The sequence below is a fragment of the Lagopus leucura genome, unplaced genomic scaffold (genome assembly GCF_019238085.1).
Source record: "Lagopus leucura isolate 7727_CA_CO unplaced genomic scaffold, USGS_WTPT01 Super-Scaffold_100016, whole genome shotgun sequence".
NCBI lineage: Eukaryota > Metazoa > Chordata > Aves > Galliformes > Phasianidae > Lagopus > Lagopus leucura.
Window position 1 is genome coordinate 6,065,919 of NW_024962270.1, and position 25,135 is coordinate 6,091,053.

Sequence of the window (25,135 nt, forward strand, 5' to 3'; positions counted from 1 at the left end):
TGGAACTACTTGAAGCTTTTATAGAATGTTGTTTGCACTTCGACTCACTTAATACAATTTTATCTCTTTAAAAGTGCCAGAAGTATCAACTTCACATTTATGTCAGTACATGCTTCATGAAATTGTTGAATAGTCTTGTGCCTCTGAACTTGAGATTGGTTCTCTGCCATGTTTGCCTTTGTGTAAAGACAGTTGGGTCAATAATTAATGAAAACAAAATAAAACTGCTACTGACAGGTTGGCTTTGAAAAGCAATCTTTGAGATAAACATAAACTTCAGTATATATCTCACCATTGATTCACATAGTTTTTGTTAATGTCAGGAGATATTTGCTTGAAGCCCTAGAGAATTTCTCAGGCCTCGGGATTTATCAGGTTGGAAAATGAATTTACATACAACGTTTGTTTGAAGCTTTAGAAGTCTGAGAAGGATAATACATTCTGTTGAATCTGGTCTATTTTCTATTTGTGATTCTGTACTGTTTGCTTTGGAAACAGGAGGAGGAAAGCTTTTGTGTGTGTGTGTGTGTGTGTGTGTATGTCCCTTTTTAAAATGATAATGCAATTACAATTTAGAACTATATTAGAAAAAAAAATAATTGATTGCTGAATTACTTCAACATTTAATAACCAGCGTATGCTAATAAATCATGACTTAGAATTTAAATCACTTCTAAACACTTTGAACATTTTGGGAGCAGGACTGAGTTTAGATCCTCTCTTTGACCAGATCAACTGTTTAGTAACCAGTATGCCTTTTGACACAAACCTACCGTGGAGGATTTTTGTACTGTTACAATACTCAGTTATTTCAGCTTTTCTTCCATTTTCTTCCATTTTCTACCTCCCTTGTTTTTTGTCATCTTTTACCCATATGATTTTGCATATGAGTAACTTTAAAAGCTGAAAATCTTACTCTTCTTTCTTTAGTAAGTTTAAAGTTATCGGTGTGTTTTGGATAGTTCTGTTTTTCCTTTAAAAAAAAAACAGGAGAAAATCATACGAAAATTTGATCATACAAATGTTTGCAAACTACTGAATATATTGTGGATAGACTTCAATTCACAGATTACATTTACACATCATGTTTACAGCACAGTGCTCCTGTGGAGGAAATACTGCATGATGCCCATCAAATATTATACATCAATCTGTGTTTGTAATGTTTGTCAGCATCAAGATTTTTTACTTGATTCATGTTCCTAAGAAAGGAAAAATACAACTGAACTGCAGTTTTCCCTTTCATATCAACTTCTACACTGGAATTTGAGGCAGCTTATTCAGTTTTATTAGTGCAGAATTCTCGATGTGCAATTCAACTGATGGAGTGAAACAGAAAATTCAAAGCATGGTCATTTCTGTGACTTTACAAAAATCTACCATGAACTAGGAATGCATTAACCAAGCACTCAAATTTTGACTGCATTGTAATTTATGCCAATAGAAGGTCTGCATTAGCATCAGTGAGCTACTGCTAAGTGCTAAGGTCAGTTGTGCATTTCATACTTCAGCTGCAAAGGAGGAATTTTATTGCTTTTCATAGTCATGGTACAGTGGAAAAGGTGCTTTATGATGCCACAGACAATTAATTGAGGTACATTACCTAGAAACCAAAAAGGTCACACATGGAACATAATTGACACCTCATAACCCCTATTAATGATTACAGAAATGCAAATTAGTACTTTTCATTTTCCACTCAGTAGCATAACTCTTCTCTAGCTTTGAATTATGTTTCCACTTGCTTACAGTTTTTACTCTATAAAATGTTCAATTTACTTTTTTAGAAAATAACATCAGTCTACATTAAAAATTATATATTGTACAAATTGCACTATTCCTAAAAAGTCTATTAAGCTGCAATTATATTTCTATGTAATAGGCACAGAGTAAGAACAAGAACTGATACAAATATATGAGTAACACATTTCTTGATGCTTCAGTAATCCCCATTAAGGCTATGTGTACTTTGTTTCGTGGGATTTCAGAGAAATGCTTGCTCTTACTTGTGAAGAGAAATTTGAAAACCTACCAGAATTTCATACATTGATGAAAAAAATAGAGATTATTTAAAAGCTTTTGTGACTCTGTTGTGGTTGTTCAGTACAAAAGGAAAAATCATAAAACAGAAAAATGTGAAGGCATCAGTTAAGCTTTCTGACCAGTTTTGCACACCCACTCAAAGTTAGTCAGGTCCTATTGATTTTACTGTGATGTTACAGCTTACTAGTACTTTCTAGTGCTTGTATTCTAATCTGCAGCATCATAGCATGACATCATTGAACCATGAGTTCTCCTTTCTTTGTAGTCTGTAACGTGTTTAATAATGAATATGATCGAAGGCATATTTAGTGGAGTGTGAAAATTCTTTAAAATAGAACTATTTATTTTCTCTCGACAAAATTCATCTGAAACATAGATCCTCTGCAGATCCTCTGCAGCTTCCTCTGTTTCTCAGTTAAAGACTGTGAAGGAGTAAGATAAGAGTCTTTTGTATTCACCTCTGAGCCTGGAGCCATGGCTCCTTGCTTTCCTGAGAAGCTTCCAGGTATGCTCGAATTTAGATGCCAGAACTTCTCAGAGTCTTAATATCTGCTATGCTTTACAAATATGCACAGAAGACAGTAAGTGTTACACCAACATTTAAAAAAAAAAACAAAAAAAAAAAAAACAAAAAACCTTTCAAGACCAATTAATGGGAAACTTTGAGTCATAGGTTCTCAAGTATACCTAACTTTGAAATTAGTTCTGAATCCTCGGGAGCACAGACATGCAACACAGGTGTTTTGGTATGTATTTCAGTGAGGATGGTCAAGCACTGCAGCTTGCCCAGAGTACCCATGGGGTCCCAGCCCCCTCCACAGGGAGACATCCAGAATCTGCACAGCAGCCAGCTCCAGATTAACCCTTCTGTGAGCAGCAGAGCAACCTCCAGAGGTCAATTCCCATCTCAACACATTGGTGATTCCCCTCTACATGTTGCTGGACATCCTGAGTAGGACACAAATGCCATCTAGATGATGTTAGCTCACAAGTTAAGGTTTCGTATGCCTTGTGTCCTGGTGTCTTTCACAGAGAGATGAGGTTTTTTGGCTCCTGTTCTCTGCCATGTCTTTGTTCTCAGACATCATCTCACTGATGTCATTAGGCTGCAGCAGATCTTAATGTAGTCCCCAAGCACCTTCTTTATGGGCCTTGTAGGCTCTGCAGATGTAGTAAAGCAAATGTAAAGACCAATGTGGCCTTTCTTGAACTTTCTCAATTTTTCCCAAGAGCATCTAAGGACCGATCATCCACATCCAGCTATCCCTGCTGATCTGTACTATCAGTAATTAAAGGCTGTGCATTAGACCCCCCAAAATTACTCAAAGAATTCAAAAAGATAAGTTTTTCAGTACTGCTTATGTCAGTATCCTGAAGCACAATTTAATCTTTCCAAGCAGTGGTCTGCCAGTCTCACACGTGGTGTGTACTCTGTGGTCTACAGAGGCTTGAAACAAGTCTTCAGCAGTTTTGAGCTGATACAGGAATGCTGGGCCTGGGTGGTGGTGGGAAGCAGCAGTGGTGAGAAACTCCCTAATTGTTACTCTAAAGATAATCTTTAGTAGTATCTAACCTTTTCATTTATTTTTTTTTTCCATCTTGCAAATGTGTTTAAGACTATTCATTCATTTGCTTTTTTCAGATAACTAGTATCTTAATTTATAAAGTTGTTTGATTGAAGATTTTTTACTAAGAATGTCTAAAGTGCAAGGTTGTGCTGGAATCAAGTTATTGTTTGGAATTAAAAGTTGCACTTCTAATTAGCAGTTTAAAGCTGGTGGCCATCTTACAACAAAAGTTTTAGCTTTCCTTAGTAGCTTTCTGTCATCTTATAACACAGTCTGAGCACTGAAGATGAATGGTGAAGAGCCCTCACCTCAGTTGTTGGTAAATAGCTCAGAACACCACCACGGCTCATTTCCTATTTGATTCATTGTGTTGGTTTTCTCCTTATTTACAAGAGGTGAAAACATCTCCTTTTATCTCTTCCTTCTGTTTAACAGCTGTACTGTTTCTGTTGCACAATGTAATAGTGTAGTGGTGATTAAGGCAATTAAAAACTTTCCATAGAAGATTAGAGTTGGTTGCAAAGTCCTGAAGTTCTGAATGTCTCCTGATACTCATCTTTATTTTTTTTTCTTTTCAAAATGAAAGGCTACTGAAGTGCAGTGGATAATTCCCGCTCATAATAAGTACAAAAAGAAAAAATAAATAAAAATCTAGCATGCTTAAAATCATAGCTCAGTGTCACAGTAATGCTTTTCCTATTAACGAATAAATGAAAAGTAATTTCATTACTAAATGTGCCAAAGATTTGGAGAGAAGATGAATTTAGACAGTTGATATATCAGTATCTAGTTACTGGGAAACAGTCCTGTTTAATTCTTTTACACTAAAAATCAAAAGTGTGAGGCATTTCAATATCCTGATTAGCATATCATGGCTTTAATATGTTATCTTTCCAACTAAATGTCTTTCTTACCTTACTGCTTTAAGTAAATGGTCACGCTTTTCCACCTCTGAATAGGAATCCACTGCAAAATTACCATGCACAGACAGTATTTCCCTTTTGCAAAAAGGGCCTTATGCTTTTTTTTGTCAGTAATACAATTTCCTGCTGTTGAATCTGTTACTATTGAGACACATAACAAGCTTTAAACTTTTTAAAAACATGGAAATAATGGATGTGCTGTCAGCAATATGATGTATCTTTGTTTCCTTCATTTGAAATTCTGTTTCAGATTTATTTTCAGGAAGTAAGTTTTCCAAATACTCCAAACCTGTTTCTTTTTTGTACAAATGTAGTTTGTTCCTCTCTCTTTGTTTATGCTATCAAACAGTCTGTTGTTTCTGATATTTTTATCAAGTTGAAATGAAATTACCCATATTATAATTCAATGCCATATTTAAAAATTGATTTGCCTTATAAAAATAGCTTGGAGTGCTTTTGCTGGACTGTGTGGCTTTCTGAGATCTCACCTGTGGGAGACTAAAAAACACTTGGTCTGTACTCAATTACAAGAGTCTTGTGCATGCCACTAAACAGAGATGGAATGCCAGGAGTTTGTAGGGAGTTTTAAAGATATGTTTAATGCAATACAAAATTTTCCCAAGATGAAATGTGACCACATCCCAATGAGGTCATCCATTCACAAGGTTTACAGCACATATTAGATGAGTTATTGCTTTTATTGCATAGTTCATGTCATAGAATTCATTGTCTCAGTTTGAATGGTTATTATTCTAGTATTGGTTAATTGAGGTTTAGAAGTCAAAAGGCATGTCATGCATTTGTGTTGGTTGGTTCTTTTCAAATAACTTGCTTGCTTGCTTGTTCTTGTTTGATCCGTTTGTTTTCCACAGTGAGAGATTGCATTTCACATTTCTGTCCTTTAGTCAGTCACAATTTCAAATGCTTCTAATCTTAATTTAGGTGCTCACTTTTGAATTAAGATGTGGAGATTCATTGTACTGGAAGATCTGATGTGAAACTGCATAAGGAGCGTGTGCTGTAGTACTCAAATCCTTTCTTCCCCTACATTTATGTTGATATAAGAAGTGGCATGATAGCTCAGTCACTCCTCGGTGTAAATATAAATTACATTACTATGAGCTGAAAATCTGAAAGCCTTTTCTTATTCCATTTTTGAATGTGACTATCCCCACTGGTTTGGTCTATTGATACAGGTAAAAACGAGGGTAACTGGTGTTATGAGAGATAATGCACTAATTTTAATTTCTGGTACGGCTGGCTGGCTTCCTATGGAAACTGAAGGAAGGAACTTTCTGAAATCAAACAAAATATCAGAATACGAAGAAACTGACTTTTTAAAAAATCTGGAAAATGAGTATCTAGTATATATTAGTTAAACACTCATGTCAGCAGCTTATTTATAATTATCAAACAATATCCAAGCATATGTCTATACAGTTCTGTTTGTACCCCTACAACTGTCCTCCAATGTGATTTAGTGCTGAGACTCCTCTAGCACATCTTGTGTCCAACTAAAACATTTCACTGATAGCACTTTTAGAAACAGAGACAATAATTTCATTCCAGGTTAACTTTTTATCTTTAAAACATCTTCCATTAGTCAAAGTTGGATATGAGATGCTGTGGAATTCATAATGAATTCTTTACTTGCCCGTCTGTTTACTTTAATGCCATTTTGTCAAACGTTTTGAGATGTACTAGGTGTGGAAAGAAAAAAGGAGGTTGCCTATGAGAAAAGTAAGCAATCAAACTACAAAAAGACATTTCAAGGTTGTTTTCTTGGGAAGATTAAAATATATATATAAATAAATTATAGGACTATAAACCTTTCAAGGTGGTGGCAATTATTCAATCAGTTGCCAAATGATATCACTGAAATAAGTGCAGCAAAAGTTTACTTTCATCTCTAGCTACAGTGCGTTTATGACAAGAAGCAAACATGTGTAGTGAAACTCGCATTATATCTGCTGCTTGAGGGCTGAACAAACTTGACAGTCCTAAGAGAATTATAAGTACTTTATGATGACAACCTAGTGAAGAAAAAAATGACTTGACTGTGAACAAAAGACAACAAATAGAAGGCAGCTAGCAGACAAAGTATACGTAAAGTGAGATTCACAGAGGATGAGCCTGTCGCTAAAAGTAAAGTGAATCTATCACTTTGGGGGTTTGTTGAGGTTTGTTAGCTGAGTATCAGTTAAGGGCCTTAAATCTTTTGTTGCTAAATCAAGTAACAGCTTCTTAGTATTTAATAACCACGGTTTTAACTTTTCTTATTTCTGCATGCCAAATGACTGAAATATGAATCTATATAAATGTGCAAACAATTTTTATATTTAAGATGCCAAATAGAGAGGGAAACAAATTCCAAATGCCACATTGCTTTCTGTTCTCACTCAGTTGGTAGAAAGTAAACAGGAAAAACGTCTATAATGAATATTTTTGAATATTTTTCAACCTCTTCCTCTCTGCTTCATGGTCCTTTACTTCAGAGTAGTAAATCATCAAATTAGATTTCATATTGTGTTTTAAAGACGAAATGGATTTTGAGAGGTTCCTTGTCTTTTCTAATTTATTCCTTTGAGTTTTCTTTTTGCTTTTTTTTTCCTACTCTTCAATGTCTGTTTTGGTGCCTGACCTGTTCTCTCCAATCTTTCTCATTTTTGTAGAATATTGTTAATGAAGTGTGTACAGTGTTTCTTGGGAAAAAATCACGCCACAATGATTTCTCTTTATTTTTAAAGTGTGTTTGATTCCATCTACCAGCTGCAGGCCCCTTTTTCACAAAAGAATCTGATTACCAAGTGTGATTAAAATCAATTTTTCTTTATATGGGGAACAATTTCTCCCAACTGTGAATCTGGCAAGCACATGTTTTTCTGAGTATCAGTGTAATACTTGAAGTTGTAAAGACACAATCATCACTAGACTTTTTGTTTACTATTGTTCAATACAAACTGTGTAGAGTGAAAGAAATTAATGAGGTCTTTGATAATCAATTCTTATCAGAAATGTCTTCGACAGAATATGTTTTTTCAATTATCATCAGTTGTTTGGAAACTATACAAACATTCAGTGTTCTGTTTTTTGGAGGGGTTTTTGTTTTTTTAAAATCTAAAATTGCTGATTTTATCTTTATTTTAAGAAAGATGAAGATACATTTGAATGCCTGCAATGTAAACTATTCCCCCTTGGACAACTTCACTGACAACTGGCCTTTTATCTTGCACATTGTTATATGAAGGTCCCATCGCATAACTATTGAGCTAAATCTATGACAGCAAGCTCAAAGGTAGGAAAGCCAGGCAGTTTGCATGTAGGGGCCCAGGGAATTTAAAGGCAGGATGTTTGTTTTAGGGAGTTGGTGAGAATAGAAGAGCAGATAATGGGTAGAATAGCCTAGCCATTGTCTAGAGAAATGATGCTTTCAAATTTTGGAAGAAGATGGAAGACTTCTGGTTGGTTGGTGATGAGGAGGGAAAGACAGATTGCTGATGTAGCTGTTGTGTATATTGACTCTGCCTTCTATAAGGGCTGAGTTGGAGGATGCGCAGCTTGGGAAGCTGAGGCATCAAATCCACCTGGATTTGTGTCTCCTTTCATCTCTACTGCTTTTATCTCTGAGATCAAGCCTCCAAAATCAAGACGTTTTGTGTGTGGAGGGGGAGGAGGGCGGTTTCTGAAAATGGAGAAGCATACTCGGAAAGTTTTGCAATATAATACTGGTATTTATTAGAATATTATTATGTTTATGGTTTTTACTTGCCTAAATAGAGCAGAGTCAGAAATCCCTGAGCTCAGAATAATGCTGAGATCAGGACTGTTCAGTAATGAATAGTTATCCTTTCGATTTTAGGATGGTACAGTAAAGGGAGGTTTGTGAGTGCTGATATAGTTAGCATTCCCAACCATAAGGAATTATATTTTCCTCATTAAAAATTTTTGTTGCAAGTGGAGCTGTCTTGGGTACAGTCATATGAAGCTGGCTGTAAACTGAAAAACAATTCACGAGCTGCATTTTTTCGTGTTGTACGTTCAGAACTTTTCTGAACTCCCGGGAGCCTTCGCAACTGAAGAAGCGGTTTGCATGATTCGCGCTCTGCAAGCCAAGCAAATGCAAAGCGAGCAAAACCACAGCCTTTGTCTGAACGCGCCACGCCGCGGACAGGCACGAGAGTGGGGCACGGATCCTTCGGGAAGCTGCTTCGCTGTAACTTTGGTGTGAGAATTGCTCTTACGAGGTCAGCAGTGACTGAGCGTGTGGGGGAAGTGCGGGGATGGGGAACAGCTTCTCTAAAAGCTGCAGCGGGCTCTCGGGATTGTGAGATAGGGAAGAGTTTACTTAAATGCAATGGATAAACGCCACCACAAGGGAGCTTCAGTCTCTCGGTAGGCGGCAGGGCCTGCTAAAAATGATCGCATCGCGCCATCTCCTGAGCAAGCCCTGCACTGCAGCCCGGTAAGCCTGACCGGGACTCAGGGGGCGGAGCTCCGCGCTCAGCGCTCCGTCTACGCGCCCGGGCCTTTCGTATCCGACCTGCTGGCACGGAAGGCTCGGGTCATGAGGGGGGCTGTGCTGTAACTGCTTGTGTCTTTCTCGCCGTGTCAGAAAAATGTAAGGCAACTTGCAACAAGATAACCCCTATGTACAGAATGAAATGGGTGTCACCTTGTTGGGAAGATCCCACCTTGCTGCACAGACTGCGGGAATGCTGGCATAGGTCTGATGCATTTTTGGATGTGGGCTATTTGATCTCTATTTTCTGCAGTTCTAAGGCATCTAACACCGATCAGCTGAGAATGTGGTTTAGAGACACTGTCTTATGCAGAAATTAAAAATCGTGTTCTTTTTTTTTTTTTTTCCCTGTGATATTTTTCTTCATATTTTCTGCATTTCCAAATGCTTTCCTGGCTGCAGTGTGTCAGGGATATTGCAATGCTTTTGTAATAATCTGTTTTGCAATTGAATAGAGAGATGTTTATGATGCTTTAAAGGTTAAAAATGATGTGGCCAGAGGGGAGCAGTTCTATGAGTGTACATGAGGGGACCAAAACAAGAAAACATAAAAGGAATTTACCCCAGACAGTTTCAAGTATGTAATAACTGCAAACAATGCAGATAGGGAATTACAGAGTTCAGAAGAAAGGTAAATTTTCAGAAGAGAAGAGAAAACTTGGTTAGAGGCCAAAACCTTTAGTGTGTTGTTTTGATAATATTTGTATGTATCATTCGTACAGTTGTGAAGGGTGCTTCATTCTCAAAGGCAGGAGCTTTAGTATTCCATCCAGCTGCCAAGCTGCTTGGTTTGTTTGCTTGTTTAATTTTCTGTGTGCTTTTTACACCTATGTCTAATAGAGAAGAAAATATATTTACACTGAGACACATGCTTGAGGACATGTTCCTTAGTGGGTACCAGCTGTGCCTTTTGAAAAAGCTGCACGCAGCTCCGAGCCCACGAGCATTACTGGTCCCCTGTGCAGTCTGTCCCACTCCCTGGCCTCACTCAGCAAAGGGGTTTCAGTAAGTTTGAGCATCAGAAACTTCCTAACCTGGACCATTTTTATGGGTTTGAGAGACTGCCTCTCCAATAAATCAGGGAATGCTGCCTGTTGCTGCCAAGAGAAGGTCTGACCAAGAGCAAATGGAAGAAAATAGAAGAAATCTTTCTTGAAAGCCAAAATCCTTACGCAGTTGATAACTTGGTTTCCTATTCAATCTCACACAGTCTTGCCAGAAATTATTCTAGTCTCCACATCCCATCCTGCAACTTTTTATGATTTTCAGGATGAAGAGAAATGTGGGGCTAACCTTTATTTTCCTACCAATTCCTTTAAGTGGAGACGTTTTTTGGACAGTGAGTTTGACCACAACAGATTCATTTCTTTGCAGAAATGGAAGGAAAGTGGAAGTGCCTTCTGTTTAGACCTGCTGAAATAAATTCAGGCATGTTTTCATATGTAGCTTTTCTAATATTATTAAAAAAAAACAAAAACAAAACAAAACAAAAAAAAAAACAAAAAACAAAAAACAAAAAACAAAAAGCCACCTTCTGTGCTTAAAATGACACACTCAGTAGTTTATTTCTAAATAATTCTGAGTTATCTTCCAGTTATTGCTTAGGTATTTTTCCTTCTTAGTCTTACACAGCTGGCTCATGTAAATGTTGATGTTGTGAACGTAATGCAGTCCTCCTCTCTACATTCCATAAACATGATTGTTAATGTCCAAAAGGACAAAAATTGTCATTCGTCTGACTTATGTAGGACTGTGATGGAGGAAAAGAGGGCCTTGAGGATATGGCTATGAGGAAGGTGAATAATGCTTAATGACTGTGATGACTGTGTGTGAACAATGCTGTGGAGTTGTGCTGAAAAGAGGGAAAGGTTCAACTAGCATTTTGTTGTCAGCTTCCTTTGACAAGGGATGAAGTCAAGAGATCTTAAAGATAAACAGAATATAGCTTTACTGTGGAAAAAAAGCAGTTGTTCATCTTTTTAAGGGAAAGGGACAGTGAAAGGTTCTTTGTTTTTTCCTTTTCCTCTCTCCTGTAAGATGAGATAGGGAAGTAAGAGGTGAGGCTCACATACTGCCTGCAGTTATTCTTACCACGCTACCAATTAGAAATATTAAATCCACGGTGGCTATTGCAAAAGTTCAGTTTAATCCTTCCAGAAATTAATTCTAATCAATAAAATGAAATCTCCCCGTGGGAAGCTGTGCCTGCAGCTGTCAGGGTAAGTGATAAGCAAAGATGTTAACAAAACTGTCACAGCTCCTCATGTTTGGAGAAGCAGAGGAAATGTGCAGGGATGACACCTCATCTCTAATGCTCCCTCTCACCTAATAATGTCTAGATGTCTCCAAATTCATTCCAGTTTGTTTTTCTTCTGTCTTCCTGTTAGGTTTCCAATTTCCTTTTGCTAGCTGTTGGCTTCCTTTCTCATAACTTTCCACTGCTGTACAAATATTGTGGAAGAAAACAAACTTTAGTACTAAAAGTGCTGCAGAACTGCTTTCTCTGGAAAGTTCATGGTCCTGTTTTATTGCCTTAATTCACATGTGTATTTAAAGTTTATTTTTGTTTTCTACCACTTCTAATTTTAAGGTCGTGATAATCCTTGTCATCATTTCTCATAAAATTGGCTGTTCTACATTCACCTGTTGTGCACAAGTCTATGTGCAATCATTAGTTATAAAATCCAAGTAGTCAAACAACTTGACAAGCTGCCTGTGGTAGTGGTGGCTAGTTTTGACTTGGAGAAAGAAAGGAGAAAAATAACCAAAACAACAGCAATGAACAACAAAAGCCCCCAAACTTCAAGCAATTAAATCTTGTGAAATTGAAGGTAAATTGTAATTTCTGTGGAGCAGATGCAGGGAGGAGAATTAAGCAGAATTATGTTCTTTTGGACCATGAAAAGTGGTACTTCTGTTTTCTATTCTTGAGCCGTACAATAAAAAGGCAAAGTTGTTAAAACATCATTAAATTTTCGTAGCAGGGAAAGTTAAGTTTATTTTTTTTTTGTAGCATGCTTCATATAAACATAATTTTAATTAATATTTAAAGTTAAAAATGTTTCTGTCTTTTTATAAATATGCTTATGAGATTTCCTTTTTAGAAGGGTTCAATATGATAAATACTATATATTTGTTAAAATACCATATTGCTGATTTCTGAAAAGACATTCTGTCAGGAAAGTTAGTCACATAGTTGTGTCTTCAGGGAGATTTCATGTCTGTTCCGAATTTTCTAATATTGACAAAACAACAATATAACACTGAAGTAGATACTGCCCAAATAGTGTGCTTTACAACGTAGAATATCTTACATACATTCTTCCTTTAAAATACACTTACAGCATTTGAAATTATCAAAAATGAAACTACTGAAAGAAAATGAAAACTTCATTAAAAATTGGCACACAAAAAGAAAATCTCATGCATGTAAATATTCATTAATCATCTCAAAACATGAACATGCTTGTATTAGTGGTATAGACCGTTGCACAGTGCATGTGATTTTCTACTGTACATGACAAAGCTGGTAATCTTCAGCTGAGATCAAGGATCATCATATCAATATGATATAAAAATTTCATTTTGTAAGTTATATTCAGTGAATGCAATTATATGATATATATATATTTTAAGTTAGTGCACGGTGATTATTCCATGAATAGCCAAGTAAGTTTAACATAATGCTAACAGATGGTTAGTGGGCAAAGACAAATCCACCAATAACCTGACACACTGGTTGGAATTAAAATATCACATACAGATGCACTGTGAAAGTGATTGGAAATTATATTAGTATTGTTTTGGCAAATGAGATTTTCCAGTTGGCACGTACATAAGAAAACAAAGATATTTTAGCCCTGCTAGTTCTTGTACAATCCAGTTGAAAATACTGCTATAAATGGATATTTTTTCTCCTTACTGTAGAATAGCAAAGACATTCTGTGCTTCTCTTTGATTTATTACATGATTATTTTGAAGTTAATTTAGTGATCTAACTTCTGAATCTAGAAATGAAGTTTCTTCTACAGAGAATATTCTGTTGCCAAAGACATTTGAGGTCCACTATTTCCTTCTGTACAGTTTTGTTTTGAAGGTATTTCTCTTTTATTCATTTTTGTTTACTTAAAATACAAAATCTCTTTTTATAAACATTAGAATTACCACTAACATAAAAAAGAAAAAGGTTTATGAACTCTTATACATCCATTCATCACCTTACTACTGCATTTTATAAATAACAGATAAATTTCTGTAACAAACCTGAACCACTTAAACATATCATCTGATTTTTATGCATTAGGCATTAAAAAATAATTCACTTTTTCAAAATTATCTGGATTTTGCAGTGCAGGAAGACTCCAGTCTTGTGCTCTAATATCATTATGGCCCCAAGATAATTATTCTCTATGATGAAGGACTGTTACGATGTTTATGGGCTGTCCTGCCTTCTAGAAGTGTTTCTTCTCTAGCTCAGTTTTCATGAAACCCCACTCCCGGATTGGTTTCACAGTATGTATGGACATCATGGCAACTTCACAACAACAACGCACGCTCCAGCCCTTCCAATATTGACAGGAACTTCCTTAAAAACAAAAAGAAAGTGAAAAAGGACAAAGCACTTTTAGTAGACTTTTATGGACAGGCTAGATAAGTTACTTATAGATTAAAAGGAAAGCAATATGTTTATTCACACTAATGTACCACTCGAAAAACAGATTTAATTAGAACTGTGAAAACAGTCTGAGGTTTTTTTTAAAAAGTGTTCTGCAGCTGCTGAGGACTACTGGAGAGTAGGTTGGTGGTGTTGCTTTTAGTTATTGTAAAAAACTTGCATATCCTTTTATCCGAAACCATGGACTGTGTAGCTAAAAAAGAATCTTGACAGTTTTAATGCTTTCTTATGGTCTCAATGTTGATGGTGTTTAATGTGAAAAGTTGAAAGTGCCCTCCAGTAGAGGGCATTGCCAACAAGGGCATTGCAGCTCTAATGATGTTTGGTAAAGAAGCACTCCCAGTTAAATAAATACTTTTAATTAGCATTATTTCATCTTAACATATATCATTTTTCACAAAACCCTTTTGCAATGTAATCGTTTTCACTTTTCCTATTCAGATAGGTCTTGCTATTTTTAATTACCTCTGTCCACTCGTTATTTTGAGCATCGTAAGACTCCACAGTATCCAGGTATGTGTGGCCATCATAGCCACCAACAGCATAAAGTCTGTCCCCCAGAGGGCAAATTCCAACAGCATCCCGGGGTACACTCAACGGAGCCACTGTTGTCCAAGTGTCTGTTTTAGGGTCATACCTGAAATGTTTTATGATCAAAATTAGAAAAATGCGTTGTAGAAATACATTGATATTTCAGATTTTAAAAGCTGATGCTTACTTCTTTTCCCCTATACTGGAGTTTAGCTTATGTTATGAACTAGTATAAAGAATCATGAGGAATAAGATTGAATTCTATATTTAGCCACTAGAGGGATCTTCAAGCCCTTATTTTCACTTTGTGTGATGAAGTATACATTTCTATCAGATTAACAATCAGTGTGTTTTGAACATAGGTGAAGCCTGAGGGGATGATACCATGGCAGCAATTGTTCATTTCAGTTCATTTATTTCTTCCTCCATGAAGATTTATGTTTTCTGTTTCTTCTCAGTGACATTTCCAGAAACGTTTCACCACAAAATAATCTCACAAAGTTAATTATGTAACTCATGATCTTAAGCAAAGTTTGTATCTCATACAGTTTTTATCACGTTGGTCAACATGAGCCAAACTGTTGGAGGAAGAGACAAATGAAAAGTTTTTTTCCTGAGTTTTTTAACTTAAAACTTTTTAAGTTTTATTCCTATAGTAAATAAGAGATGTAGCCCAAAGCTGAATTTTGGCACCTGAGAAATACAAATCCCCATGTTAAGTTCATCGTATTGTTGAGTTGTCTTAACCTCGGTCAGCTCCAATAGACGTGAGAACAAGTTGAAATTTTCACGTGGCAGTTGTTTTGTTAGCACAAAATCATTGCAAATCAGTTCTTATGCTCAAAAATATTATTCTACAAAACATAATATGTTATACAAAGGTGATGTTCCAATTCTGAAGAGATTTCCCTTGCTGCATTGTTATATGTCCTGAAGTGTTTAGAAAAGTAAAACGTCCTTACCTTTCTACACAGTCGGAAAGTCGAGAGCAGTGGTTGGAAGCAGGTGCATCGTGACCTCCCACAGCATATAAAAACCCATTGTATGTTGCAACACCAACACCGCCTCTTCTCTTGGACATTGAAGCACATAGGCTCCACTTGTTTGTATGTGGATCAAAACATTCCATTGATTTTAAGCAGGAGCTCCCATCTCGTCCACCAACTGCATACAGTCTGGGATAATTACCCACAGGAAGACAAACAATTTCAGTCCTTTTAATAAGAATATTTTATTAACTTTATTCAGACCATTTTAAAATTCCCAGTATGCCTTATATTTGCTCTCTGGCCACTTTGCTCTGGAACTTTCTCTGCACAATGGGTTTTTCATGCTGTATTTTCTTCATTTTATAATGTAGCTTCAAGCAGCCACGTAAGAAAATTAGAAGTCTGTATCATCTTCTCTAAATGTTAAGCCATAGGTGAAATTTATGAGAAGTACTACTAATGTTTGTAACACAGTTGGAGTATTTTCTTTGTCAGTCGTATGAAATATTTGACATTAAGCAATTTTCCTATACCATTAATACGTAATGAAAACTTCAATGCTATCATTATCTTTCAAAAACTTATGTATATTTATGTATATCAAATGTATATTAAGTATATTTTCCTCAGTGTTTGTATTTAAGAAAATCTTTAGGCAGAATTTACCTTACTGATAGGTCTTCTCATCTTTTCTGCATTAAAGGCACTTAGCAAACTACTGGAGATTCAAACTAGCTCTTGTTGAAACAAAATATGACAACATATAAAGGGGAACAGTGGAAATCCTCATTAAGAAGCACTTTGTGTCTCTTTGTCAATCAATTTTACGAAGTCTGAATCTCTTTTGTATTTCTAGCTAGCTTTGGTGCTGCTAGACTGTGATAGTATACATAGTGGATGTCAACTGTGCCAGGCTGTTCAGATCCTTTTCCCACTCTGGCCATTACTTACTGCTATGAAATAAAGGGTTTTTTAGTGCAATTAATTAGAGACCTAGCGAGCACCTCAGCTTGTCCAGAGCAAGTCACCCAAATCCAGTTAGTTGAATTTTACTTAAGATGTGCTTGTCTGTCTCCAGTGACTGGGACAAGTTTTACACTGCTCTGATGTAGGATTTCAAAAGAACAATCTTGACTTCTAGAGCAATACAAAAATTTTAGTTCTGTCTTCTAATGTTTGTGAGTCGAACACAGGCTTGAGTCCTGTTGTGCAGTTTTTTGCTTGGCCCATAAAAAGACTTGAGAATGGGATTTTTTTTCTTTTCATACCTTACTCTTAGATACAGTCTACTTGTTTACACAGCTTTCACAGAGAGAGGAAATCTCTGACTTTGCAAGCAGATTGTTCTTTTTCCCTAGCATACCTAGAATCATCTAAAGATCTTTAAAAATCTTGTCTCATTCCCTGAGGAAGAATCACATATTCCTTTATTGACTGATGTTTTCAGTAGACCTTTTATTGTTCAGAAGTGTTGCCCCACTGAAAGTATGTGTTTTCTGATAGGATTGAATAGAAAAAATACAGCATGCCTTAGGGAAACAGAAAGAGGAGAAGCATTTTGCTTGGCTGGACTGCAGCAGTAGCACTGAATGATGGACGTTTGAGTTTGGCTTCCCCTGCTATGCCAGTGATTACATCACTGAGCTAACAGACGTGATTTAAGCCAGGCAGGAGACAGGGTATATCGAGAGTGATTGAGAACAGAGTCGGGATTGGGCTGGATTTCCTCTCTGACAAAGTTGTTTCCTGCACATCCCTGTGAAAGGCACCCACAGGAATTTCTAGCTTATGCTGAGAGCGTTTCCTTTGGGATAGAACAGGGACTTGGACAGACAGTTCTACTCCTCTCAGATTTTTGAATAAATGTTTAAAATCTTGTCATGTTCTATTGCAAAGGCTTGGTTTTTGTATATGAAGAAGATTTATGTTTGCAAATATCTGACATTTTCATTTTTACTCTATATCCTTCTCTTTCATAAATCACTGGAGTTTAAGAAGTGAGCAGGAAAGCCATTGATAAGGTTTCAGGATAAAAACAAATTTCTGCATGCAGCTTTTCTGGGCCCCTACAAACTCTGCACTAAGAGGCTGTCTACCTCAGATTGAAATAAAAGGGAGTATTGGCTCAAGCTACACTTCTCAGTGTAACCTGACGTTTTCTACCAGGTTTTCCTATTCTACTAGGCTTTTCTGTTTCTTTGCTGAAGAGGGGGAAGTTATTTCAAATGGTGCTCCTTAGATACACTGATTTCAAAATGCAAACATAAATTTGGGTTTTTTTTAAGGTATTTGATCAATAGTCCAGGTAAAATTCTGATTTTCAAATCGCCTTAACTTGAAAAGTGTTTAAAACATGTCTGCTATTTAGAAAATAGTTTACTACATAACAGAGGAAAAGCTTTTCTTTCTTATTTTTGTGCATTACATTTTCTCTTTGTTTTCTTGTGGTGATTTATTATATATATATTTATATGTTATATATATATATATATATTTATTTATATAAGATTGAAAATGTAAGAAACTGCATTTCAATGGAAGGAAGTAAATGAAAAAGCAGAGAGTTTTTCCTGTTGACATACTTGCTATTTAATGCTGCAACCCCTACAGTGCTTCGGGGGGTGGACATGCTGGCAACATAATTCCATTGCCGGGCTTGAGGGTCCCATCTTTCTACGGTGTTCAGGTAACTCCAGCCATCATGGCCACCAACAGCATACATTGGTCCTTCCAGCATTGCTACTCCTTGAAGAATAGGAGACAGGGACAGATTAGGGACAGATTACTGTATCTAATAATTTCGGTGATTTATAAAGTATTAACTTCTCGCTTTAATTGCTTGTATACAGATAAGCAATTTCAGCTGGTATTAAGCTAACTAAAAGCTGGCTTGTCATTAAGAAGAATAAACAAAGATAAACAAAATATTTTGTACTACAGTATCTTTCAAAATAAGCATTATCTTTTGCCTAAAGATCAGAAGAAAGCTGCTTTAGTTTTGATGTTCTCTTGGAATTTTTCTCCCAGTTCTGTTGACCTTGTTCTGAATCAAATCTGCACCCCCTACATGAGAAACAATGCTCTTCTTTCAAAACAAAACAAAGCAAAAAGAAAACAAAGACCTTGAGCCAATGAAAAAATTGCCCAGAGCAGCCAACTACCTGTCCCTTCTTCTGAGCCTGCTGAAGCTCTGTAGTCCCACCAGCATGAAGCCAAACTGGATGGCAGCTGGCTGGCCTCATTGCCTGTACTGTACTGTTCTGGTGCCTGGTGAGTGGAAATAAGAGCTGGCTTGTATGTGCTGTCCTTGAGGCACAGGAGAGTGAACTTGGCTGTCTGTTCAAAGCTCTCTGTGAACACATCCTGTGTTACTTACCATCCTCAGCAAGAGGTGCCTCTCCCCTTTGGGAAGCTGTGCCTGTCGCTGATCTTTGCTCCCTTTTAGGTAAGGCAAGATGTTGGAATTTGGCTGCTTAAAAGTTTTCTAAATCCATCTTTTCAGGTCTAAATATACATGGCCTAATTTTTTTTTTTTTTCCAAATATACTTAACTCTCCACAAAATTACATTGAAACTAATGGGACCTGTAAGCGTAAGGCAGCTTTGCAAATTGGGCTGATAAACAGACAGAAGCCTGACTCTGGGCACTCAAGACTTCACTACTGCAACTTATTTGTTGGCTAGAATCATGCCCCTGCATAGCGACTTCATTCTGTGTTGCCTTCTTGTCCTTTACTTCTTACTATTATTTGTTTTTCAGAAGCCATATTCCCTCCCGCAGTCTCAATGTTAAACTTATTTTTTATTGTTGCAGAAGAGTATTCTAGATTTTTTATTAATTCACTGTGAATACTAGGATTACTGGGCAGTAAAGGCCATAGGTGTCAGACTGTAGCTGTGCACTATGGAACTTGTAATTTCAACATTGAAATTAGTGAAGTTGTGCTAATTTTGTAACAGCAATGTTTTCTTCAACACTGGTAACTCTCTGATCTGATTTTCAGAGGTGTTTGGTAGCAATGAGCTTAAGTCATTATTTTCAAAAGCTGAAAATCATGTTGTTTCTGTATTGGAAACATACACCTTGGCGGCTGTATTGGATGAAAAGTTGATTATTCTCCCTACTGCTTGTATTCTGGAGTTTTATAAAAGCAAAATTAACCCTGGAAGACCACTATAATTTAGGCGAATTCTAATAGATATCACTTTCATAAAATTATGGCAATGGGCAAATTTGTCTTTGAAAAATATCTTCTGCAAATATTGCTGCATTTTAGTAAAGGCTTAAAAAAATTGTCAGTCAGAATGAATCTGTTTGTGATCCAAAGTATTTTCAAATGCAGCATCTCTTACCTAGGCCGTGTCTGTGCGTTGACATAGGGGGCATTATAGTCCAGACTTTGGTGATAGGGTTGAAACATTCAACAATGTTGGAGGTTTTCAGACCATCTCTTCCTCCCACAATGTAGAGTTTGTTGTCAATTACTGCAACTCCAAACTGTAATCGTCTGCCGTTCATGGTACCAATTTGTAACCAGCTATTAGTCCTAAGGTCATACTTTTCAATTGTAGTGGTGCCTATTAGAAACAATAATATGATGCAATATGAGACAGCCTTGAACTGCTCGCTGTGCAGCAGTCAGGAGTTGATCCATTTTGTACATTATTAAATTTTAAGAGACTGAAATTCTGTACTTTGACCTTTGCTACATCTTCCTGAGAGCTTCAGTTACAAGAGTAAACAGTGGGACAGCTGTATTAATTGCATGCATATATAATTATCAAATAGATAGGAATAAAACGTTGATAGGAAGGTGCAGAATTACAGCTATTTTTTTAGTACTGAACAATTGTAGATAAGTTAAATCTGTCACTCAGTTAAGAAGTATTAGGGTAGTTGGTTTATTTGTTCTTAATTCTTTCTGAGCATGGTACCTCACAACTATATACTTGTTAACCATGTTTTTGCCTAAATCAGTAGTGCCCCCTAAAACTAAAAGTGCATCTATAAATCTGTCTGCATTGGTTTCCTTGGTGCAGTGGAGGCAGGCAGAAGGCTGAAGTCTGATTGCACATTTGCCTTCCACAGGCAGCTTCTGTGAGGTTCACCTGTGCAGCCTTGCAGTAACTGATTGCTGTAATATGTAAGTTGCCTTTTCGGTTTTTTCAGGTCACTGAACTTCTGGTCATGGTTTTACTGAAACTATTCATAAGGCCCTAATTCCCTGCCATTCAAAACTGACAATTTTCCATCTGCTGGCTCCTGTCAGTCACACTCAGCTGCTGTAATTGCCCCCATGAGAGCTGATTTAGCACAAAGGGAAAATGGCTGAGCAGTGCTGAGGCAGGAAGAGGCAGTTGCCAGTTGCACAAGCAGCACGCTCTGGAGCTCAACTTCAGCTCAACTGAAGGCAACCAGATGAGAAAAACAGAGCTGATTTCCTGTCTGCTCCTTGACTGAGATTTGTAACGAGAGAACTTATATGTTGAGGATAACAATAGGCAGTTCATGGATAAATGGTTTGTGACTGCAAAACAAGCAATCACTAATGCAGAAAAGATAGTTTGCTTTAGAGATGTTTTCTTCAGTAAAACCTGCTGAAGTTCAGCTGCTATACTCAACAAATGTAGTGAAACAAGAGCTTATGTGATACATTTGTTGCCTTCTGTGTGCCTTTCCAGATACACAGATCAGGGAAGAAGCTACCTGATCCATCTGCTATAAAAGAAATTTAATTCTGAGCAACTCTCAGAGCAAACTTTGCTTGCTGTTCTTTGCTTTGATTCTGTCTCATTTATTTTATGCTAATATGTGAGTGCCCCAAAGTTCTCAGCTTCAAAAAGAAGTATCTCACATTCTTAAAAAAAAAAAAAAAAAAAAAAAAAAAAAAAAAAAAGGGGAAAATATATTAAGGTGTACAGTGTGTTCATACCCTGTAGCTGTAATTTTTACTGAGGCTTGAAAGTAGGCTTCACAAGTTTAGGCACATTTACATTTTTTTTTTAAATACTAGTCTGAAAGTGGCTCTTTGATCTTCTCTTGATCATTTGAAGTTGAGATTTGACTTCACATACCACCTGAGATAAGCACAAAGCCAAACCTGGCACTCTCTGAGTTCTTGTTTTCTTTATCACAGAAAGCACATTCTAGCCAGAGGTTCAGTTCTCCCCTTCTCAGAGATGTTCTTCCAGTGCCTCACAGTCTCTTAGGTTCTGTTTCCTTTATCTTACAGTCCAGCTCAGGCTGAAGGTATGAGTCAGAGATATAGAGAACAGCAGGGAGGAGAGGAAGTGCTGTTCTTCTAACCATCAAAAGGCAAAAGTTCAAAGAGCTGGCTTTACTCCAAGGTAATAAGTAGAAGAGGCACCAACAGGAAATGAAGATGTTGACTGAAATAGCCCATTCCTTGTATAATCTTTACTGAAAAAAACCTATTATAAAATTTTATTCCAATTTTTAATAGTTCAAGGGTAATTTTGAGTTCTTGGTTATTTTATGTCATTCATAAATAACAAGTATTGCTAATTAAATTTCACTAGTCGTTATTGCTTCACTTCCTTTTTCTAAATGGTCCCGAGAACGAATGTTTCGTGTTACAATCGCAGTGAACACACAGTTTGCATTGGATTTGATTGCAGAGGGTAGTAAGGTAGCACTGCATAGGAAATGTTAGTCATCAGCAACTTTTTCCAAACCACGAAATGGATTAACTGCTCTGTGATTCTGTTAATGGTGAATTTGCACAGCTAAAGGTAATGCTGATCAGAAAGTCACTAGACTTTAAACTAATAACAGTTTTTTTGGCACTGAGCAGCAGAGTCCTGTAGAAAGTAGTTTAATATACTTCCTACTAAATGGAATAGTGTAATTTGTAAAGCTGTAAAACGGTTGCAGTTGTGAAAATCAAATCATAAAAACTGGAATGTATCTATAGCATTTAGCTTTCAGCTACAAAACTGAAGAAAATTCTATATGTGATCCTGAAAAAACAGCAGGGTTCTAAAATAATGATAAATATTTCTTGAAATATTTTGAATGTTAATTTTTTTCTGGTTTGTAAAGTCAAACTTTGCACAAATTCTTGTAAAATTTTGGATGTTAAGATCACTATTTGAATCTTGTCTGAACTTATGGCTGTATGTATATTATTTAGAAACAGGGTGCTTGCAAGATGGAAGAATATCTAACATATGGGATTGACTTCTGCAATTTTTCCCTCCTTTTCCATCTTTAAATTGCTGTTTGTCTAACAAACTTTTCAGTAACTGTCATGTATTCTCTGCGTGTCTGTAATACAATTACTCAGTACAAATAAATATTTCAGCTTACCTTTAGTGGCATCCATGCCTCCTACAGCATAAAGTGCACCCACTGTAGACTTCCTAGGCTTTGTTCGAGGGCTCTGCATCATAGACCGTCTTTCTGGTAGGAGATGGTACTTCATAGCCTCCATGAGAAGTTTCTGGCATTCTAAGTCGTCTGCAAACATTGGACTATTTTCTAGATCGGCTAGCAACTAAGAAACGAAAAGTGATGATCTTATGTGTATCCACATCATTAAAAGTTGGATGCACTTCAGTAAGTAAAGTCTATGTAGCTACAAAGAAAGTGCTATCTGGGAAAGAAATGTACTTTTGAGATACCACGAGACTGATATGTTTATAAAGATAATTGTGAGCACAATCATTGGATTTACTTCTTTTTCTGTCTTACATTCTTACTATTACAAATAATAATCATACCTATTATGGAGTTAACAAAAAAAAAAAAAAACACAACAAAAACTTCCACATCAGGAAACAACAAATCAGAAGCAGAAAGCAGTACTTCTCTACAGGTGTTGTTTTGTTTTCAGTTTATGGTTAAGGCCCCTGTTAGCCCTTCATTTCCATACCTGAGGGGGAAGTAGAGGCAGTCTGATATAAGATAGAAGCATCCCCAGATCTTGTTGCCGGTTTTGCAAATCATGTCTCACCCACATCATTAATGCCTGGAATATAACCTCCTCATCTGGAACATTGATGTCATCGCTAGACAGGAGTTTCGCAATCTCATTAGCAGGGAGTAAAAGAAATTCCTGGTTTTTAATAACTTCTGTGAAATGTTCCTAAAAGGAAAGAATAGATTTCAATGCACTCATGATTTTCACACCTTGAATTAACCTTTTCTTAGGTAATATAGTCTTTGCATATACTGTAGTTCTGTTTTGTTCTAGGGTGTAGGGAAATATAATAGATATTCTATAAGTCAAGGAACCCCCTTCTACCATTTGAGGGAGACTGGTGTCTCTTTGAAGCTTTGCTCTTGTAGAGCTGAGGACCAATGATCAACTTCACCACTACCATGCTTATGGCTGCAGTTGGCAGGATTCCTGTTGGTATGGATTTGCTACTGGCAGTTTTCACCATCAGTGTGATCTTAACACTGCATCTTAATAGAGACACAATTTGAAGATATATGGTGTATGTTATGAATGGTAGGTGGGTATTCAAATTAAGTGTATAGCTTGTGTTACAAGTGGACTTCCAAGCTTTAAACTCTTCCGATTTGCAGTTCTTTGCTGTGTCTGGTGCTGACTGTATGTCTCTACTCTGCAGTAGAAAATGGAGGGAAATTAAACTCACTTTTCTGACAGTACTTCAGGGGCAAATGCAAACTGGGCAAATCTTGAGAAAGTGGTCTAATACCATAATCTAGCGTTATGATAAAACAACCAACTCCAGACATGATCACAAATATGAAATCGTTTGAACCTTTCAAAGAATTATTTTCCATAAAAGTATTACATTGTACAGGCCAGTACAAGAATACTATAATTGATATTGAAATATTTTATGATTGCTTATGCTAATTCCAGAGAAATACTTTGTTAGCTGTTTTCTGAAGTTACGTGCAGAGAAATGCACGTTGGATTTTACCCGTATTTGAACCACTACTTTCCATTTATGTACCTGGAAGAAATGTATTCTATGAGAAATCAGAAATAGGACAAAGGAAGAGATTTTAGTTACTGATGTTTGTATTATTTATTTTCAGTAGTCTCAGCTTTCTGCAACTCTTTACAAGAGAGCTCTACTGAGTATATAAATATTGAAGTACTAGTGATTAGAGGATATGTTAACTTTTCTGTGCTGTGCACATCCTGCTTTAATATTTTGTGACATTCAGAGATTAGGAACAGGAAGGCCAGTCCACATGTAGGTACAAATATAGTACAAGATGTTTATCAGAACAATGTCTATCTGCATGTAAAGATACTAGGCAGGAAACTTAATACTCTGCATCAATGGCTGAAGTAGATGAAGGGAAAAGCCTCCTTTGTGTCTGTTTTTGTTGAATGGATGTGGTGTTTATAGCTTATCTTCTGTAAGTGTTTAAATGTTACTAATTCATTTGGATGATTTCTGTATTTACAGTACATCTTTATAGTCTTTTCCCTGAGGTACACATTTTCAAGTGGTTGAGGCTGGCCTGACACAAAACAGAATGTTTTATTTATCCTCTTCCACAACGGTTTGTGTGCATGCATTGGTACAATCTCTTTTCTCCAATGTCTTTTGAAAATCAGCTCAGAAATCTGGTCTGTGAATTTAAAACAGTTACAGTTGAGGCCCATGTGGCTGGGACTTGTGAGACAAAAGGGGTAGCAGAGGGGGGAATTTCCTGTTTTCAGCTGAGGATATAATAGCATGGAGCAGCAAGGACAATGCTGTTATGTAGGGCTTGAGTGATCCTTCTAGCTTCAGTGTCCTTTTTCAAACTTTAAAATATAAAAGAAATCTAGATAGCTGCTGAGCAAACCGTTCATTAGTATGACAGGAAGGAGCACAACCAGTGCCCTCAATCTGCACTTGCCACTCTCATTTACTTCATCATGTGGAAGTGT

At 36.6% G+C, this 25,135-nt stretch overlaps 1 protein-coding gene across 2 annotated transcripts in view; it reads right to left on the minus strand.

Annotated features, from left to right (window-relative positions):
- Window positions 1-12,054: 12,054 nt before the first annotated feature.
- The window catches only part of KLHL4 (kelch like family member 4), a 32,612-nt gene continuing 19,531 nt past the window's right edge, over window positions 12,055-25,135 (minus strand). The window contains exons 5-11 of one of the 2 annotated variants that reach the window (XM_042876472.1): window positions 23,144-23,356; window positions 22,579-22,765; window positions 19,602-19,826; window positions 17,831-17,993; window positions 15,222-15,434; window positions 14,194-14,365; window positions 12,055-13,638 (exon numbers count right to left, since the gene is read on the minus strand). In XM_042876472.1, coding sequence (XP_042732406.1) covers window positions 13,579-13,638; window positions 14,194-14,365; window positions 15,222-15,434; window positions 17,831-17,993; window positions 19,602-19,826; window positions 22,579-22,765; window positions 23,144-23,356 — 1,233 coding nt within the window. In that variant the 3' untranslated portion in view covers window positions 12,055-13,578. The remainder of the gene's footprint in view (window positions 13,639-14,193; window positions 14,366-15,221; window positions 15,435-17,830; window positions 17,994-19,601; window positions 19,827-22,578; window positions 22,766-23,143; window positions 23,357-25,135) is intronic. The other variant, XM_042876473.1, reaches the window with a different exon arrangement.